At 39.4% G+C, this 22026-nt stretch overlaps 1 protein-coding gene across 1 annotated transcript in view; it reads right to left on the bottom strand.

Annotated features, from left to right (window-relative positions):
• The window catches only part of Cep112 (centrosomal protein 112), a 436808-nt gene that overhangs the window by 319785 nt on the left and 94997 nt on the right, over window positions 1–22026 (bottom strand). Inside the window, 4 exon segments of the mRNA XM_032914210.1 lie at window positions 6844–6987; window positions 8472–8590; window positions 10670–10769; window positions 21461–21547. Coding sequence (XP_032770101.1) covers window positions 6844–6987; window positions 8472–8590; window positions 10670–10769; window positions 21461–21547 — 450 coding nt within the window.

A 22026-nucleotide genomic window follows, 5' to 3' on the forward strand; every position in this document is an offset into this window, starting at 1 on the left:
CTGCAAATAGTGATATTTTGACTTCTTCTTTTCCAATCTGTATACCCTTGATCTCCTTTTGTTGTCTGATTGCTCTGGCTAGGACTTCAAGAACTATATTGAATAAGTAGGGAGAGAGGGCAGCCTTGTTCAGTCCCTGATTTTAGTGGGATTGCTTCAAGTTTCTCTCCATTTAGTTTAATGTTAGCTACTGGTTTGCTGTATATGGCTTTTTACTATGTTTAGGTATGGGCCTTGAATTCCTATTCTTTCCAGGACTTTTATCATGAAGGGGTGTTGAATTTTGTCAAATGCTTTTTCAGCATCTAATGAAATGATCATGTGGTTTTGTTCTTTCAGTTTGTTTATATAATGAATCACGTTGATGGTTTTCCGTATATTAAACCATCCCTGCATGCCTCGGATGAAGCCTACTTGACCATGGTGGATGATTGTTGTGATGTGCTCTTGGATTCGGTTTGCCAGAATTTTATTGAGTATTTTTGCGTCGGTATTCATAAGGGAAATTGGTCTGAAGTTCTCTTTCTTTGTTGGGTCTTTGTCTGGTTTAGGTATAAGAGTAATTGTGGCTTCATAGAAGGAATTCAGTAGTGCTCCATCTGTTTCAATTTTGTGGAATAGTTTGGATAGTATTGGTATGAGTTCTTCTATGAAGGTCTGATAGAATTCTGCACTAAAACCGTCTGGACCTGGGCTCTTTTGGTTGGGAGACCTTTAATGACTGCTTCTATCTTTTTGTCTTGTCTCTTCTACATGTTTAATAACAAGTATGTATAGATGTATTCTTGTTTTGTTTTTTTTTCATTTTCAGATATGAGAGCCAAGGAAACCACTTTTATTTATTTTTATATGTATGTTTGTTTTTCCTAAGCTGAATGTGTAAGTACGTACTTGTGACAAAATATTAATCAGTGTCTTCCTTGATAGAAGCATTAGAAACAGTGGGACTTATACTTTTGTATACTATATATTAATTTTTATTTAGCTGTAAAGACAAAGAAATAATATTTGCGGGAAAGTGATTCTAAGTAGGAAGCATTATACACATTATGAGTGTGTATGCATGTGTGCGTGCATGCGTTGCGTGTGCTCACGCACGTGTGTGTGAGTGTGTGAGAGAGAGATGAGGGCAGCAGAGCTTTGGGAGAAGAGGGAAGGGGACAGCTAGAGGGACAGGCATGAGGGAGGGAGGGAGGGCAACAGGAAGGGGGGTAAATAAAAACAAAACATGCAAGATACACCATAATGACAGCAATTACTCATATGCTAATTTAAACAATGGACAATATAATGACAATAGAGAAGCAGCCTTTCTTCAAATCCTGAGTCTACATATCTTTTGAAATAAGTTTTTAGAAACTATGTTTCCCACCATTACTTAACATTTTATATTAATTCTAGTTTACAAACTGTAAAAGTATTTTGTTATGTATCCATAAGGGGTTAAATCTATGATAAATATTTATAGCAAAAGTATATCTTTTAATTATATATAATTATTTATTTCTTTATGCTTTATTTATTTATTTAATGTGTCTGGGTATTTTGCCTGCATTTATGTCTGTGCACCACATGTGTGCAGTACCCATGCAGAAACTGGAGTACCAGAGAGTTGTGAGCTGCGATGTGGATACTGAGAGCTGTGAGCTGTGATGTGGGTACTGAGAGTTGAACACAGGTCCTCTGTATAAGCAACAAGGGCTCTTAACCATTGAAGAACCCCTCTAGCCCCCAAAAGTATGCGACTTTTAACAGTAAACATCAAAAAATATCATAAATGATACTATAAAGAAAAGATGTTCGCCAAGTCCTATTTCTTCTGAGAGTGGAGAGCAGATTATAAAGGTAACCATCAAAGAAAAGGGCTTAGGCAGGACACCTGTACGCAACACGGAAGACAGACTGCCACACTGAACATCCAGAGTAACTATAAGCTACAGTAATGACATCAGCAAAGGCAGAGAAAGGAGCCAGCCATAAGCAGTGGAAACTTGCACCGAAGGGAAGTTACATGTGCAACAGTCAAGACAGATGGAGAGGAAGAAAGACTCCAAGTGAAACTGGAAAACCAAGTCATCCACGTGAAAACAATGAAGTTAGAGTCCAGTCTTTCACTGACAACAACAAAGCAACAAGCCAGAGGTAAAGACTGCGCACAAGCTAACCTGTAAACTGTCCAGCAAGGCCGTGGTGAGGCCTCCTGCACTTGTGGGAGAGATTTGTGTAACGACACACAGGGCGGGACTCTGACAATGCACTGGGGAGGTTGGAGCTGAAGGCTAGCCTTATCAACATAGTAGGTAAGGCCAGCCTGAGGTAAAGCCAGACCTTGTTTCAAACAAAGGAAAAGAAAGGGAAGGAACTGGGATAGGAAAAAATAGAAAGAGAAGGGGCGGGAAGGATGAGAGTAGGGGAAGGTAGACAGGAAGAGAAGGGGAAGGCACAAGAAACAGGAAAGGGGGAAATGAAGGGGAGGAGACTAAGAAGAAAGAAAGAAAAGAACATGAAAGGAGATAAAGAAGGAAGAGAAAACAAAGCTGCAAGTAGGGAAAATAGGAAAAAATTCAGCAAGTTTAAAGGATGCATAAATCTGATGAAGTTACAGGCTTCCTTCATTCAAAGACCACTCTCCCCCTAAAGCCCATTAGCTGATTGTTATAATCTAGGGACGCCATCTCTCCTCAAAGCTATATTCCTTTCAGGATTGGTGAGGCCTGCATCTTACATATGAGAAACTGCCAATGGGCCTTTCAGAAGCCTCTATCCTGAGGCTCACCATCTCCTCATCTCAACAAACTCTGTCTTAGTTCGCTGTGCATTGCTGAGATAAAACAGCAAGATCGAAAGCAGCTTGTGGAGAAAGCGCTCCACTCTGCTTCCACTGCTACATCATGGTCAGTCACTAAGGAAGTCAGAGCAGGAACTCCAGGCAGGAACAAGAACCTGATGCACAAGTCATGGAGGAACGCTGTTCACGCTCACCCGGACTGCTTTCTCAGATCACCAAGGGTCACCAGACCAGGGGCAGCAGAGTCCTCAGTGAACAGGGCCCTCCCACATTACTAAGAAAACACACCTCAGGACTGCTCATAGGCCAATCGAATGGGGAGAGTTTTCTAAATGGACGTTGCTTCTCCCCAAACAATACTAGATTTTCTCACGTTGACATGAAACTAGACAGTGCAAGCTCTCACTAACCAAGGAAGAACCTGATCTCCTACTTTCCCGAATACAAGTCAGAATGACAAACCCCAAGGACATGAGTTCACAGTCCAAAGCAACTGGGACTTGTGGAAGGGATATCACTAAAACTTATTTTTAAAGACAGTGTAATTGTACAAGACTGTTTTCGGTTACTGTGACAGACAAAAGCAACACATGAGGAAAAGGTTTATCTTAGCTCACACTTCCAGGTCACAGTCCATCAGTGAGGAAAGTCAAGGCAGGAGCACAAACGAGATGAAGCAGAAACTATGACGAGATGCTGGCTAGCATTTCATTCACCAGCTCAACTTAGCCACTTACATACCTCACACCTACCTATCTAGGGTTAGTGCCACCCATAATGCACTGGACTCTCTCGGAGCTATCACAAATCAAAGCAACCGCTCACAGACATGGCCACAGGACAGTCTGATCTTGACAACTCTGCAGTTGCGGTTTCTCCTCCTCAGGTGACTCCAGGTTACATGAAGTAGAAACATGCCAGGACAGCAATGTGGATTATGCTGTCATTCATAATACACTGGCCCAAGAAACTGGTTAGAAGGGCTTTTTTAGAGTCAAGCAAAAATACTGGGCATGAAAAAAAGTAAAGCGTAGCATGCAATCAGCAGAACATCTATTAAAGAATGGACAGACGACACTAGAGTAAGATAAGAAGCTTTCATAGACAGAAATAAAGAACTGTGAGAAATTGCAAGGAGATGGAGAACACAAAATAAGGCCTAATAGAAGATCTTTTGTAAAAAAAAAAAAAAAAAAGAATTTCTAGGAATTCATTTATCCTAACAAATGAAAAATATTTAAAGGCCTCAAAACAATGACAAATGACATTTTTAGGAATACCACAGTGACAGTGTATGTAAAACCTAGGAGTCTGGTAGTGTTTAAAACTACTTATTCACTTGGAAAGCACTAGGAGCCACATCTTTTTCTAATGTGCACCTAACAGCAAAGCCCCACTGTCATCTACCGAGTAAACGTCTAAGGCCACAGACACTCTTCCTTATGAGTGACTTGGTTTTCATTGTCTCTAGGGGGTGGGGCAGTCTTGCTTTACAGCCTGCCATTCAAGGAATTCAAAGAACTTCACAGACTCTGGGGGAAAGAATCTGTCCACCACACTTAGCAAACTACACTAAATTCAGAGCCTTCCTTCTCTCCAGGAAATCTTCCAGCTTTTTTCTGAGGAGTTAGAAGTTGGACAATGTGGCTCTGTGGAAGAGACCATAGAGACACAGCATCCTGTTGCTGCTCATTCTCTCCGTTTTGAGGACCCAGCTATACCACTCCTGGGCATACACCCCAAAGATGCTCCAACATATGCTCATAGTGGACACGTGCTCCACTATGTTCATAGCAGCCTTACTTATAATAGCCAGTAGCTGGAAAGAACCCAGATGTCCCTCAAAATGGATACAGAAAATGTGGTACATTTACACAGTGGAGTACTACTCAGCTATCAAAAACAATGACTTTATGAAATTCTTAGGCAAGTGGCTGGAACTAGAAAATATCACCCTGAGTGAGGTAACCCAATCACAAAAAACCACACATGGTATGTACACATTGATAAGCGGAAATTAACCCAAAACTTTGGACTACCCAAGATACAATTTACAGACCCCATGAAGCTCAAGAAGAAGGATGACCAAAGTATGGATGCTTCAATCCTTTTTAGAAGGGAGAACAAAATACTCATGGGAGGAAATACAGGGACAAAGAGTGGAGCAGAGACTGAAGGAAAGGCCAATCAGAGACTGCCCCACCTGGGGGATCCATCCATATGCATCTACCAAACCCAGACACTATTGCTGATGCCAAGAAGTGCTTGATGACAGGAGCCTGGTATGGATGTCTCCTGAGAGGCTTTGCCAGAGCTTTACTTTTACAGATGAGGATGCTTGCAGCTAACCATTGGACTGAGCACAGGGACACCAGTGGAGAAGTTAGAAAAAGAACTGAAGGAGCTGAAGGGGTTTGCAACCCCATAAGAACAACAATATCAACTAACCAGAACCCCCATAGCTCCCAGGGACTAAACCACCAACCAAAGAGTACACATGGAGGAACCCAAGGCTCCAGCCGCATATGTAGCAGAGGATGGCATTGTCTGGCATCAATAGTAAGCCCTTGGTCCTGTAAAGGCTCATTTCCCCAGTATGGGGAATACCAGGGTGGTGAGGTGGGAGTGGGGGGGTGGGAATGGGAGCATCCTCATAGAAGCAGAGAGAGGGGGAGGGGGGAAGGGAGAGGGAGAAAGGGGATAACATTTGAAATGTAAATACATAAAATATCCAATAAAAATAATAAAAAAGTCGCATCGGAGACATCTGAACCACATGCAAATGTAGGCTCATTGTGATCAGTCCTTGTGCCCTCACCCTTGCTGCTGCTTACAGACCCAAGAATGTCAGCATTGCAGGCTGCTGAAATGCTGAAAGGCCTGATGACTGCAGAGCCTCTCTGCGTCCTGGGTGTTCTTGAACCTGTCAGATCAATTTCGACTTCTCCACTGCATTTCCAATGCTGTTATGATTTGAATCTGAACTGTTTCCCACAGGGTCATGTTTTGAAAGCTTTGTCTCCAGGTAGCTGTGCTGTTTCAGGAGCCTGTCAAGCCTTTAAGGGGGGACCTGACTGACTAGGGCCATGACTTTGAAGGTGAGTTTCTGTATCCTGGGTCTGTCAGTAATTTATTTGCTTCTTAGCCTGATGTTATATAAGGCGCCTCTGTGACATGTTCCTGTCACCGTGAACTCCACAGGCCTTCCCTGTCATCAGACTCTCAGCAACAGTCAGCCAAAATGGAACTTTCCTTGCATAGTTTTTATAAGTTATTTTGTCACAATGACATAAATGTAACTAATACAAACTCCAAAAATTATACGAACCTCTTGTGTTTTTTCCATCTTCATTTCTGACTTCATCTCTTTTCTGTCAGTTTTACACGGAAGGGGAGCCAAAAATCCTATCCTCACGCCAGTGTTAATTAGTTTCTTAGCATCTGCCTTTTCCACTTATATAACGCTATTCTTCTTATATGTTGCATTTTTGAAGATAATATCAACAACTAATATTGAAAGCTTATTATATAACTTCATTTGCATATCAATTTAATATTTTCAAAAACTTCCTATTATTTTACTATGAAAATGAGAAAACTTAACATTCAAAGCATTAAGAAGACTTCTAAACAGTTTAGGATTTGAGATTTCTCCAAGTGATGTATATATATGGTGCTTCAGATAATGCTCTACTAAGAAAATGTGTCAGAGTAGTAATACTTATAATTTCCTTCACACTAACTTTAAATATTTAAAAAACACTTGTATCTTCAGTTTAAAAGAATTTTAAAAAGAACATAATTAATTCTAAACTAAAAGTTAATGAAAAAAATTTGCGACCATTTCTAAGAGACTGAGAAACGTAGGTAACACTGAAGAGTCGGGTCTGAGCTCTTAGTGAACCCTAGGCCTGCCCACTGCTGCTGGCTACTGTAAGACAGGAGCGCTCTTCCTTTAATTCCATAGCTAGTTTATGGAAAGCACACATCCGGGAGGCATGAGGCATGGGAAGGAAGATCGCTGTGCAAAGTCGGACGGAGAAGCCAACACTCACTGTGGACTGCGTCTGCACCATGTAGTCCCCCTCCATCTTGCTCAGGCGCATATTTGTGTCCTCCAGCAATTCCTGAATGGTCTCCGTGTGCTGCTTCTGAAGCTCAAGTTTTTCCTTTTCCATTTCCGCTACAGCACTGTGAAGCTGCACAATGAAGTCCAGAGTCTTTCACTATCGTGGAATATGTCACTTTGAAATTCAATAAATGTTTTTCAATATCCTATTTATATCTATAAAGAATCTAAAACCCACAAGTAAAAATACCATACAAAAAGGATACAATTTTTCCTGTTTTCTTGAAAGAAAATTTCAATAGATAAGGCAAATATTAAAGAAATGTCCTGTCTTGTGTAGAAACTAACTAAGCCTGATTGATAATATATTTCTCAATTAAACAATATTATCAGTGGTCTTCAAAATACCAACAGAAGAACACATACTAACGGTCTTGTTGTTTCTGGGAACTGGAACTCAGCGTCTGTATCATCTGTTTCCGCTGTACAATACAAATGTAGACACGCTTCCTCACCTATGCAAATTCCCAAGACACTTGCTTGGCTTTCCATAACCAATAAAACAACAAACACGAAGATGGTGTTTACAAGTGGAATACACAGAGTAAGGTTGATAATGAAGAAGGATTGTACATCACAAGTGCTGTGTGCGAGTCTTAATTAATCAATATTCTTATGTTATGCTGCTTAAATGGCTGAAGCTTTTAAAAACACACTGTGAAATGAGGTAAGGGAAGCAAAACCGAAAGTGGAGACCAGGCCATCCCTTCCTTCATCCTCCGGGGAGTCTCATCCTAACTTACCATCCTTGGATCTAGTGCCACTCATGGGATGGGGAACGAAGAAGTTCAAGAGTCTAAGAGATGCCTTGACTCACTATTCATGAACAGAGAGAAGGGCAGAGGCTAATGAAGGCAATGTGAATTCCCATCTGACAAGGAAGATACTGGAAGAATAGGAGGCCAGGTCCTGGTGAGAACCGAAAGCAGAAAGCAGGCAAGATGCAGTACCACACTGGAAAGGGTCTCAAGAAGAGTGAGGATACTCAGACAGCCACCCAGAAGACCTTTCAGCTTTGCAGACTTAATACAGGCCGTTCTGACTACTGGAAGCGTTCCTTCAAATCTGACCCCTGAATCTGCAATTTTCTGAAGGCTGTTTTCACACCAGGGATACACCTAGTACCAAAAGTGATCCAAGATGGTCACTAAGCCCTGTACCAATGCCTCCCCAGTGCATGCAAGCAGGAACTGTCCACTAGGGATTTTACTCACATCCAACAAAGTTTGAACTATCAACTTCAGCCTGGGTTATATAGTGGTGCCAGGCATTTTAATAGAGAAATGATTCAAATCCCAAATTGAAACCATTATTTCCATAATCATTTTAGTTAAAACCTATTGGCTATGACAAAAAATGCAAAACATTAATTCAATAAGTCACAAATATGACTTTAAAACAAAAACTATTTCTAGAATACAGACCTTGAAGTAAAAATATACAAAAACAGCAGCACTAGCAATCTTTGTTTCTCTTGAAGTTTGAAGCGTTTTCTGCTCTTGCTAGCATGTCCCTCTCACATGCACAGTCCTGTGGCTGACTTGGGGAGCTTACCTTTTTTTCCCAGTCATTATTCAGAGATTCTGTGCTCTGCTCACATATCTTCTTCAGCTCGGTTATCTGATTCTCTTTAGTTTCTCTGATAACTTGACAGTCACGTATAAGGATCTGAACTGTCAAAAACAATGGGACTATAGTTAAACCAGTTCTAGGAACCATATTAGAATTTGATATCTAAATGTAATGATACATTTAATAGATAGTTTCCCACTAACTTACTTTTCTAAAACCTCCTCTCATTTCATTGCTTTTTGGCCACTTCTATAAGCATAGATGAAATTGATTAGTCTTTATTCTCTCCCTAGAACATTTAAACAGCATGCTACCCTCAAGTATTTCTCCTCTAATATGGCCTCTGTCACTCTAAAGAGTCCACTCGACAGAGCAGGTCCCATAGGTGTGCCAGCTGGGAACCATGCTGAAGTTCTACTCCCCTAAAGGCTATGGGCCAAAGGCTCTAACCGAGAAAATGGCTCTTCGTAATCCCGCTGCTTTGGCTCCATCTCTTGTGTCTTCCACATCATAAAGTGGCACTGCGGACACCGCCGTCTCTGTGGGCCCCCGGGGACGAGCTCATGGTCTGCTACCAGTTCCAGCCCCCACTCCTTCATACCTTTCTTCTTTTGTGGAACATTTTGTGCTCATGGAGTGTCAGCTCAGGGTATAATTTTTAAAAGCACTAACCGAATAGATTCTTCCCTTTGAAAATAAAGAAACCCCTCTAATTTGCACAAAATCAGGTCTCTAGGCATATATGTAGGCAGAATACTGAATACAAAATAAACAAAACTTTTTTAAAATGAGGGTTTTTAAAACTTTTTATTTCTTTTATGTATATGAGTGCTCTGCTGCATGTAGAAAAGACACTACCAGATTCCCATATGGGAATCAAACTCAGGACCTCTGGACGAAGAGCCAGTGCTCTTAACCACTGAGTCATCTCTCCTGCCCATAAATAAACCTTAAAAAAAAAGAAAGAAAAAACATTATTTCTTTTCTTAAAAAAATAAAAAAGAAAACATTATTTCTTTTTTAAAAAGGAAAAAGGCTGAATAATTTTAAGTTTAAGGATGTTTAAGGTTCCCAATATGAAAAAGAGTGAGAAAGAAAATCTAGAAATATCAAATACTTTAGCTATCACTGGTAACAACTACAAAAAGTGAAGGAATATCTAATCGCTTTCACCAACATTTTTAAGTGAATAAGAGTCTCCATCCTTTCTTTTTTAAAATTTATTTTTACTTTATGTGCATTGGTGTTTTGCCTGCATCTATGTCTGTGTGAGGGCGTCAGATTCCTTGGAACTGGAGTTACAGACAGTGGTGAGTGGCCATGTGGTGCTGGGGGGAATTGAATCCAGGTCCTCGCTTAAGCACTGAGTCATTTTTCCAGCCCCACTTTAACCAACATTTAAAGCAGGAAATTAAACTAAAAAACCATAAGTTATTGGTTAATTCTCACATGTAACTGCCCACTAAACTGTCAGGGATATTATGATCCATTCTACCACGTTAGGTTTGCTCTGGGAAAACCCAATAAACTTGCAGCAGCCGAGATCGAAATCCCCTTTATCCCTCATTCTTACTCATTGCCTACATGTCTGCCATCAACCAGACCTTAATCCTTTCAGTTCCACACTCACTGACCCCAAAATTGTGACTCAGATATTCTAGGCCTTTATCAAAGCATTTGCAAAATTACAGAGGAGGACACAGACAGGCAGACAGCCACAAGCCTGTGTGCTCAGTGGTCAAACATTGCCACATATACACGTACACACACACACATATACACGTACACACACACACTTCATCATTTTACCCTTCCTACCCCAACACAAGAAATTCCTCTCTTCAACTAATCAAATTCAAACAAAGGTTAATTTCACAAAAAAAATGATATCTTGCTGTGAATCCTTGAGAATTTTAATTTTGGTTCATAGCAGCCAATTTAAAATTTAATTACATGCTTTCTTCTTCCTTCACAATGAATAAGTGGGAAATATATTTGAAGATTTTTTAACACACACACGCACACACACATGCAGGAAACTTACTTTACCTAGTTACATGAAAGTCCATACAAATTTCATCTATTGTTGGAAGCTCAGAAATGTAATTTTACATTTTTACATTTAAATCATTAAAATAAATATACACAGGTATTGGAAGATTCACATCAGACACCATCACCTTTCTTCTCAAGCTTTCGCACAGTCTCCTCGGTTTCAGTTTGTTTCTTTTTGTATAAGATTTTCAACTCTTCTAATTCATTATTCTTTCTTTCTAAAATCTGAAAAAAACAGTGGCTAGTACTTCAGTACATAAAATTAGTATAGAATATATAATAAGTGAGCACAGTATTCTGCAATTCTATCAGTCCCATAACTGATTCCACCTAAATAAAAAAATTTACTTTATATACACTGATAAAATATTAATACACTAGAATAACTAATTTTAAAATATTTGTTTAGAATTTTCAAGATAATATTAAGAAGAATATGGATAATATATTACACGAATCCCTAAAACATGGATTGGAAATTAAACTGTCATAAAGTAGTGGAGTGAGGTCATCAGAAATCAGCTCTTGGCTCATGCCCTCCTCTGCACTGGGGTGCAGCATCCTTCATGAAGACATGGAGAAACCCTGCCCTAAGTGTCCTACTGTCTTGCTGCTTAAAGCCAAGACCTTGTCCAAGATGATGATTTACAACAGGCTTCATTCCTATCTATCTGTTTTGTGAATCAGGAAAAAAAATGAACTCAAAATGTAAAAACATTAATAAGTTTTACACCATTTATATTTTACCAGTTGTTTCAAATTTAAGTACTTAATAACTATAGCCATTATTTTATACTTTAGCATAAAAAGAAGTCAAATTAAAAAGAGGAATAACTAAAATAGGAAAGTTAATAAACAGTAGAAAATGTTACCCAGGAGTGCAAAAGAAAGCCAGAGTGAGGAGTGAGTGGGCCAGGCTAATGATCTCACAGTGCAGCTAGACTTCCATACGCCCTAAACCAACTTTGAGTAAAACGTAGAAAGATTCCAAAGTAGTTTTTCTTAGTGCTTTTATTAGTAGCCTTCTACTTTATCTTTCTTGTTTTAGCCTCAACCCTATGGCTGCTAGATCATAACCCACAAAACATAAGCCAAAATAATTTTCCTTTTCTTATTGGATATTTTTATTTACATTTCAAATGTTATTCCCTTTCCCAATTTCCTATCCATAAACCCACTATCCCCTCCTACCCTACTTGTATAAGGGTGTTCCCCTCCCCATTCAACCCCCAGTCCAATCACCACCTGACATTCCCTTAAACTGGGAATCCAACCTTGGCAGGACCAAGGGCTTCTCCTTCCTTTGGTGCCCAATAAGGCCAGCCTCTGCTACATATGCAGCTGGAGTCATGGGTCTGTCCATGTATAGTCTTTCGGTAGTGGTTTAGTCCCTAGGAGCTCTGGTTGGTTGGCATTGTTGTTCTTATGGGGTTGCAAGCCCCTTCAGCTATTTCAATCCTTTCTCTAATTCCTCCAATGGGGACCTAGTTCTCATTTCAACGGTTTACTGCTAGCATTTGCCTCTGTATTTGTCATGCTCTGGCTCAGCCTCTCAGGAGATGGCTATATCAAGCCCCTGTCAGCATGCACTTCCTGGCTTCATAAGTACTGTCTAGTTTTGGTGGATATATATATATATATATATATATATATATATATATATATATATATATATATATATGGTGGATATATATATGGGCTGGATCCCAAGGCAGGCTCTGAATGACCATTCCTTCAGTTTCTGCTCCAAACTTTGCCTCTATACCCTCCTATGAATAATTTTGTTCCCCCTTTTAAGGATTAAAGCATCTGCACGTTGGTTGTCCTTCTTGAACTTCATGTGGTCTGTGGATTGTATCTTCGGTAATTCAAGTTTTTGGGCTAATATCCACCTATTGGTGAGTGCATACCGTGTGTGTTTTACTGTGATTGGGTTACCTCACTCAGGATGATATTTTCTAATTCAATCCATTTGCCTATGAATTTCATAGAGGCATTGTTTTTGATAGCTGAGTAGTATTCCATTGTGTAGATGTACCATATTTTCTGTATTCATTCCTCTGTTGAAGGGCATCTGGGTTCTTTCCAGCTTCTGGCTATTATAAATAAGGCTGCTATGAACATAGTGGAACATGTGTCTTTGTTATATGTTGGAGCATCTTTTGGGTATATGCCCAGGAGAGGTGTAGCTGGGTCCTCAGGCAGTTCAATGTCCAGTTTTCTGAGGAACCTCCAGAATGATTTCCAAAGTGATTGTACGAGCTTGCAACCCCACAAACAATGGAGGCGTGTTCCTCTTTCTCCACATCCTGGCCAGCATCTGCTGTCACCTGAGTTTTTGATCTTAACCATTCTGACTGTTATGAAGTGCTACCTCAGGATTGTTTTGATTTGCATTTCCCTAATGACTAAAGATGTTGTACATTTCTTTATGTACTTTTCAGCCATTCGATATTCCTCAGCTGAGAATTCTTTGTTTAGCTCTGTAACCCATTTTGTAATAGGGTATTTTGGTTCTCTGGAGTCTAACTTCTTAAGTTCTTTGTATATTTTGGATATTGGTCCTCTATCAGATATAGGTTTGGTAAAGATCTTTTCCCAATCTGTTGGTTGCCATTTTGTCCTTTGCCTTACAGAAGCTTTTGCATTTTTATGAGGTCTCATTTGTCTATTCTTGATCTTAGAGCATAAGCCATTAGTGTTTTGTTCAGGACATTTTCCCTAGTGCCCATGTGATCGAGACCCTTCCCAACTTTTTCTTCTATTAGTTTGAGTGTTATCTGGTTTGATGTGGAGGTCCTTGATCCACTTGGATTTAAGCTTTGTACAAGGTGATAAGAATGGATTGATTTGCAATCTTCTACATGCTGACCTCCAGTTGAACCAGCACCATTTGTTGAAAGTGCTATCTTTCTTCCATTGGATGGTTTTAGCTCCTTTGTCAAGGATCAAGTGACCATAGGTGTGTGGATTCATTTCTGGGTCTTCAATTCTGTTCCACTGATCTATCTGCCCGTCTCTGTACCAATAACAGGAAGTGTTTATCACTATTCCTCTCTAATACTGCTTGAGGTGAGGGATGGTGATTCCCCCAGAAGTTCTTTTATTATTGAGGATAGTTTTCATTATCCTTTTTTGTTTGTTTGTTTTGTTTTGTTTTTTTTTGTTTGTTTTTTTGTTATTCCAAATGAATTTGCAAATGGCTCTTTCTAACTCTATCAAGAATTGAGTTGAAATTTTTGATGGGGACTGTATTGAATCTGCAGATTACTTTTGGCAAAATGGTCATTTTTACTATATTAATCCTGCCAATCCATGAGCATGAGAGGTCTTTCCATCTTCTGAGATCTTCATTTTCTTTTTTCAGAGACTTGAAGTTCTTGTCATACAGATCTTTCACTTGATTGGCTAGAGTCACACGGAGGTATTTTATATTATTTGGGACTATTGTGAAGGGTGTCATTTCCCTAATTTCTTTCTCAGCCTGTTTATCCTTTGAGTAGAGGAAGGCTATTGATTGGTTTTAATTTTATATCCAGCCACTTTGCTGGCAGGAGTAATATAGTCAAAATGGCCATTTTGCCAAAAGTAATCTACAGATCAGGCTTAGTAGTTCTCTGGTGGAAGTTTTGCAGTCATTTAATTATACTATCATATCATCTGCAAATTCTGATACTTTGACTTCTTCCTTTACAATCTGTATCCCTTCGACATCCTTTTGTTGTCTGATTTCTCTGGCTAGGACTTCCAGTACTATATTGAATAAGTAGGGAGAGAGTAGGCAGCCTTGTCTAGTCCCTGATTTTGGTGGGATTGCTTCAAGTTTCTCTCCGTGTGGTTTGATGTTGACTACTGGTTTGCTGTATATGGCTTTTACTATGTTTAGATATGGGCCTTGAATTGCTGATCTTTCTAGGACTTTTATCATGAAGGTTGTTGAATTTTGTCAAATGCTTTCTCCGCATCTAATGAAATGATAATGTGGTTTTTTCTTTGAATTTGTTTATATAGTGGATTAGTTGATGGATTTCCATATATTGAACCATCGCTGCATCCCTGGGATTAAGCCTACTTGATCATGATGGATGATCATTTTGGTGTGTTCTTGGAATCAGTTTGCAAGAATTTTATTGAGCATGTTTGGATTGAATATTCATAAGGGAAATTGATCTGAAGTTCTCTTTCTTTTTTGGGTCTTTGTGTGGTTTAGGTATAAGCATAATTGTGGCTTCATAGAAGGAATTGGCTAGTGCTCTGTCTGTTTCTATTTTGTAGAATGGTTTGGATAGTATTGGTCTGATAGAATTGTGCACTAAACCCATCTATCTGATCCTGGGCTCTTTTGTTGGAAGACTTTTAATAGCTGCTTCTATTTCTTTAGGAGTTATGGGGTAGTTTAGATGGTTTATCTGATGCTGATTTAACTTTGGTAGCTGGTATTTGTCTAGAAAACTGTCCATTTCGTCCCGATTTTCCAGTTTTGTTGAATATAGTCTTTCATAGTAGGATCTGATGATTTTTTTGAATTTTCTCAGATTCTGTTGTTATCTCTCCCTCTTCATTTCTGGTATTGTTAATTTGAACACAATCTCTGTGCCCTCTGGTTAGTCTGGATAAGGGTTTATCTATCTTGTTGATTTTCTCAAAGAACCAGATCCTGGTTTTGTTGATTCTTTATATAGTCCTTTTTGTTTCTACTTGGTTGATTTCAGTCCTGAGTTTGACTATTTCCTGCCTTATATTCCTCTTGGGTGTATTTGCTTCTTTTTGTTCTAGAGCTTTTAGGTGTGCTGTCAAGCTGCTAATGTATGCCCTCTCCTGATTCATTTTGGAGGCACTCAGAGCTATGATATTTTCCTCTTAGCACTGCTTTCATTGTGTGCCATAAGTTTGGGCATGTTGTGCCATCATTTTCAGTAAATTCTAAAAAGTCTTTAATTTCTTTATTTCTTCCTTGATCAAGTTATCATTGAGTAGGGTGTTGTTCAACTTCCATGTATATGTGGGCTTTCTGTTGTTTTTGTTGTTATTGAAGACCAGTCTTAGTCCATGGTCTAAGGATGCATGGGATTATTTCAATCTTCCGGTATCTGTTGAGGTCTGTTTTGTGCCTGATTATATGGTCAATTTTGGAGAAGGTACCATGAGGTACTGAGAAGAAGGTATATTCTTTTGTTTTAGGATGAAATGTTCTATAAATATCTGTTAAGTCCATTTGGTTCATAAGTTCTGTTAGTCTCTATGTCTCTGTTTAATTTCTGTTTCCATGATCTGCGAATTCATAAGAGTGGGGTGTTGAATTTTCCTACTATTATTGTATGAGGTTAAATGTGTGCTCTGAGCTTTAGTAAGGTTTCTTTTATGAATGTAGGTGCCCTTGTATTTGGAGTATTTAGATATTTAGGATTGAGACTTTCTCTTGGTGGATTTTTCCTTTGATGAATATGAAGTGTCCTTATCTCTTTTGATAACTTTTGGTTAAAAGTTGATTTTATTCGATATTAGAATGGCTACTCCAGCTTGTTTCTTGGAACCCTTTACTTGGAAAGTCATTTTCCAGCCTTTTATTCTGAGGTAGTGTCTGTCTTTGTCTCTGAGGTGTGTTTCTTGTATGCAACAAAATGCTGGGTCCTCTTTATGTATCCAGTTTCTTAGTCTATGTCTTTTTATTGGGGAATTGAGTCCATTGATGTTAAGAAATATTAAGGTTAGTCATTGTTGCTTCCTGTTAATTTTGTTGTTAGAGGTGTCTTGTGTGTGTCTCTCTTCTTTTGGGTTCATTGGAAGGAGATTACTCTCTTGTTTTTTCTAGGTGTTGTTTCCCTCTTTGTGTTGGAGTTTTTCATCTATTATCCTTTGTAGGGCTGGATTTGTAGAAAGATATTGTGTAAATTTGGTTTTCTCATGGAATATCTTGGTTTCTCTATCTGTGTTAATTGAGAGTTTTGCTGGACATAATAACCTGAACTGGCATTTTTGTTCTCTTAGGGTCCGTAAGACATCTGCCTAGGATCTTTTGGCTTTCATAGTCTCTGGTGAGAAGTCTGGTGTAATTCTGATAGGTATGCCTTAAATGTTACTTGAACTTTTTCCCTTACTGCTTTTAAAATTATTTCTTTGGTTTGTACATTTGGTGTTTTGACTATTATGTGACAGGAGGAATTTCTTTTCTGATCCAATCTATTTGGAGTTCTATAGGCTTCTTGTATGTTTATGGGCATCTCTTTCTTTAGGTTAGGGAAGTTTTCTTCTATAATTTTTGTTGAAGATATATACTGGCCTTTATTTAAGTTGGGAGTCTTCACTCTCTTCTATACCTATTATCCTTAGGTTTGATCTTCTCATTGTGTTCTGGATTTCCTGGATGTTTTCGGCTAGGAGCTTTTGGCGTTTTACGTTATCTTTGATGGTTGTGTCGATGTTTTCTATGGTGTCTTCTACCCATGAGATTCTCTCTTCTATCTCTTGTATTCTGTTGCTGATGCTTGCACCTATGACTCCTGATCTCTTCCCTTTTATTATCTCCAGGGTTATCTCCCTTTGTGCTTTATTGTTTCTATTTCCATTTTTAAATCCTGGATGGTTTTGTCCATTTCCTTTACCTGTTTGGTTGTGTTTTCCTGTAATTCTATCAGGGATTTTTGTATTTCCTCTTTAAAGGCTTCTATTTGTTTACTTGTCTTGTCCTGCATTTCTTCAAGGGAGTCTCATTTATGTCCTTCTTAAATCTTCCATCATCATCATCATAAAATGTGATTTTAAATCCAAATCTTGCTTTTTTGGTGTGTTTGGATATACAGTATTTGCTTTGGTGGGAGAACTTAGCTCTGATGATGCCAAGTAGTCTTGGTTTCTGTTGCTTAGATTCCTGTGCCTCTCACCATCAGGTTGTCTCTGGTGTTAGCTTGTCTTGCTGTCTCTGAAAGTGGCTTGGCCCTCCTGTAGGCCTGTGTGCCAGCACTCCTGTAGGCCTGTGTGCCAGCACTCCTGTAGGCCTGTGTGCCAGCACTCCTGTAGGCCTGTGTGCCAGCACTCCTGTATACCTGTTTCTTTCAGCCGGATCTAGAAACAGAGAGCTCTGCTATCAGGTGTACAGGCACTCCTGGTGACTGGCTTTCAACTCTTGGCGCAGGCAGAAACCAAAGGGTTTTGACTGTTCCTAGGTTCCTGTGCCCAAGGGGCACAGATAGCACTAGGTGATTTCCTCTTGGGTCAGGAATTTGGGCAGAAAGCATTTGTCTCCTTTGGGTTCTCAGGAGTAGCCGCCGCTACTGGGTCCAGCTCTCTCCCCCCTAATTTTTCCTTTCTTAAGCTGCTTTTTCTCAGGTATTTGGTATAAGTGGTATGAAATTAATTAGCATAAGTTGTGACCATGAAGTGAGGTCACTGTTGTGATAAGCCTGATGGTATAGTTCTTAGGTCTTTGGAACTGGTATACAGGAAGGAAGAGGAAGACTCTAGAGCTGCAGGCTAAAGAAACCCTATTCTTGGCTGCATTCTGCTCATATCCTGAAAATACATGAAGCTTAACTAAAAAGTTATAGACAAATTTGTCAAAGAAAATTATGAGACAGCACAATTACCCAGGGGTGTGGCATTGTTACTACTTACTATTTTAGTTGGATTTATAAAGAGTGAAAACAGAAAGAAATGTACAATTAGACAAAAAATAGAAAAGAAAAAAGAAAAAGTGTAAATCTAATTAAAATTGAGGACAAAGCAGGTGGGGACAAAATGTGTATTTGTTCAATAGAATAGTGCCAGTAGAGAGAAAGCACAGATTTAGTGCTGGGCCGACAGGAAAGGAGCCATAGTGGTCAAGACTTCACACATCCAGAGCAGCAGGGTTAGGACAAAGCAAAGTTATCTAAAATTTCCCACTTGAAAAGACAGTGACTAAACACAGAGAGCTAGCAGGGAATCCAGCTAAACCAGGGTTACCTAGCCAAGTGTTTTTACCAGGTTTAAGCTCAAAGACATACAGATGAAATTCAGCTCTGGACCAAAGGATCCAGGATACATCTCAAGCCAATATGAAGACATGATGTTCTCCATGTGGTGCTGGTTTTGCAACTATGAAGAGTGAGGAGGTAACAAACAAAGGCTTGTGCAGAATCCTAGAAAGTCACCGAGACCAGGCAATGGCCCAAGAGAGAGGTCATCTATGTTACAGGCAACTGAGCTGGAGAAGCAAAGCTAACAAAACGCAAGGAAGAAGCCCATAACTACCCCATTCCCCATATGCCTGACATGGAGCTAAAGGCTTTGTATTTCCCATGATGCCTTTCACTACTACTTTGGTCTGGTCTATTCTCCCTTCCTTCACTCTAGGATGAAAATAGTTTATCCCATGACATTATGTGCTGAAAATATATAACTTTTCCCTTGAAAAGGGCTTATATTTAAGAGACTGCCTTGAGTCTAAAAAGAGACATGGTCTTTGCTCTTTTGAACAGTACTGGAACTATGAGACTATGGAATTGTTTAAGGCTTTACTGAATTCATTTTGAGAAGGCCATGATGTCCTAGGTCCCAAGATTTGGAATGTTTGGTTTGTATATAAAATTCCCTCCACAGACTCAGGTATATGAACATCTACGTCTCAGCTGATAGTACTATTTTGAGAGACTGGAACATTTGGAAGATGGGGCCTCACTGGAGGAAGAAGAGCTTTTGGTGTCAGGTATTGAGGTTTATAACCCAACCCCACTTCTTGTCCTATCTACTTTCTAATCTACAAATAGGAAGCACTCTGCCGCTGTTGAATGCCACTGGAATAGAGATGCACCCCCTAACTTTCTCCACTACTGGAGAGAATATTCTCTAAAATGATAAGCCAAGACAAAGAAGGAAAAAGCCTTTCCCCTATGTTTCTTGTCAAGCATTGGTCAGGATGATTAAAAAAAAAAAGGTAACTGGGGTTAGGGATGGGGGCAAAATGGTAAGCACCAAGCTCCAGTTATAGACAAATTTGTCAAAGAAAATTATGAAACAGCACAATTAGCCAGGGGTGTGGCATTGTTACTACTTACTGTTTTAGTTGGATTTATAAAGAATGAAAACAGAAAGAAATGTTCAATTAGACAAAAAAATAGAAAAGACTGTGTCTCTGAAAAATGAGCTGGAAAATGATAGCGGGACATATGCAAAATAGGACTCTTGCCTTCATAGGCACATGCAATAGAAATACACCCTTATACACATGTTGCATAAACAACACATGCCACATGTACAAATGCATGTGCATGCCCACTCTCATAACCTCCCCACACACACAGGATAAATCAAAGAATATTTGACTTAACAGTAAAGTATTTTCTATTTCAGAGATGCTTGCATCCATGATGCTGTGGCCTTGGTCTTCTGCCTCTGCCCTGCTGTTTTCCTTTGTTTAATTTTTGAGCCAGAATCCCTTTCTCTGAGCCAAGGAGACTACTCTGGCGGTGCATACCAGCTACTCTAGAGAGCAAGGCAAGAGGAAGATGAGGTCATGCTGTGCCTGGACTACAGATGTGTGTAAGGCCAGCCTGAGCCCCCAGTGCTATGGTTAGTATGCCTAGCTGATTCTGTCTTTGTTATTCAGTTTGGGGAAGCAGACACATAGGCTTAGTTTTTCAATAACGTGTAAATGTTCTATTTGTACAAACATCATGCATTTAAAACACACATCATTAGCACAAAAATGTTTAATAATTATAAAAATATAGCATGAACTAAAATTCTACATAGCAAAGCTAGTTGAATTTGCTGAGACACCAGGAAAGATACAAATTTAATTCAAAATATTAAAAAATTGGGTCCAAGCTTGGTAGTTCAGAGCTACAACTTAACTACTTGAGAGACTAATACAGAGTAAGCTTAAGGCCCAGGCTAGACACTGATCCAGATACTGACTCAAAATAAACATACTTTTTAAGTGGGTGGGACGGTAGCCTAAGAATGGTATAGTACTTCCTTAGCTTTTATGAATCCTTGGCTCATAACACATATAGTAAGTGAGTGAATAAATAAATAAACTAATAAATAGACAAATACTGAAAAATTGGAAAGCAAAATCTGAGAGGCCTACTCAGAAAGAAGCCTGACAGTCAGTCAGTGCCAGGACCACACTACATGCTGTCAACAGCAAACAGAACTAAGTCCAAGAGTTTGCTTGTTTGCTTTGCTGTTGCTTTGTGAATTATAGGCTCTCAGGAGAATTTAGTTTATTTGAAAGAAAAGCTCTATTCTAGAGGCATCTGGGTTTTCACTCTGAGGGAGCAAGAGCTCTTTCTGAATCTAAGGAGAGCAAGATGCACTGGCACTCAGGAGCCCAGGTAGGAGGAGCACAAGCAGGAGGCCAGGTGGGAAACAATGTGATCCTGAATCTAATTAATTAATTAACTAGTTAATTCATTAATTAAAAACAGGAACTGAATCAGAAAGCTGAAACAATCAGGATAAAACAAACTATAGTATTTACAGCTGTTCTTTCACTTCACATTTCAAGGATGGCGCAGAGCCTGTGGGTACAGACCTGTCACCCGGCTACTTGAGAAGGCAAGAGAAGAAGAGATGAGGCGAGGCCAGGCTGAGGAATACAGTAAGGTCCTGTCTTAAAACAGCTCCTAAGTTCTTCAGCTACACAAGTCCACACAAACACACTCACAAAAGTCACTAGTAACGATCTAGTAAAAACTATGACATTCAGTCTTAAAATACAGGTAATGTAATAGGTAAGGGGGAACTGGACAAAAATAGTCACGGTTCACAAATAGAGTTCACAGATAATTTTTATATGATTTTACTTCAGCAAATTTCATTAATGACGTACACTATTTTCAAATGCCTAATCTGTGGGCAGAAGGAGATGTGTGGCCTGTCCCAAGCCCCAGAGTGCAGTGACACTGCAGACAACATACATGACACAGCCCTACCTTCTGCACCTCGGCATCATGTTTCTTCTGCAGCTTAAGTTTCTCTTCAGAGAACTTCGCTTCCATCATTTTTGTCTTCATGTCCAACTTGAAGGGAAAGATTTTCAAGATTAGCAGAGCGCCATTTTATAGTGGTGTCCTGCTCTCACATGAAAACTCACACAGGACTTCAGGCTTTAGTATTGCCATGACAACAAGTCTCTCTCAACGTTTTCTCTTTGCTCACATCCACTTGCTCATTTCAAAATACTTTTAGCCTATGTGTTGAAATATGACATTTTAAAAGAAAGAATATTCATATAAATGGCAAATTACTGTCTAGCAGTCGGCTCAGTAAGGTGTTTGCTATTCAAGAATGGCTTTGATCCTGAGTCCATGTTATAGCCACAATCAAACCAGGCATGGCAGGACACATCCCAACTCTGGGACAGCAGAAACAGGAGGGTCCAGAGACTGGCTGGACAAAATAAGGAGTGTACTTGGTAGGTTGTCAGCCAATAAAATGGATTGTTCCTTTCAAATAAGAATGAAAATAAAGCAAACAAATGATTTCTCAAATAAAAACT

Source organism: Rattus rattus, chromosome 9 (assembly GCF_011064425.1).
Source record: "Rattus rattus isolate New Zealand chromosome 9, Rrattus_CSIRO_v1, whole genome shotgun sequence".
Taxonomy (NCBI): domain Eukaryota; kingdom Metazoa; phylum Chordata; class Mammalia; order Rodentia; family Muridae; genus Rattus; species Rattus rattus.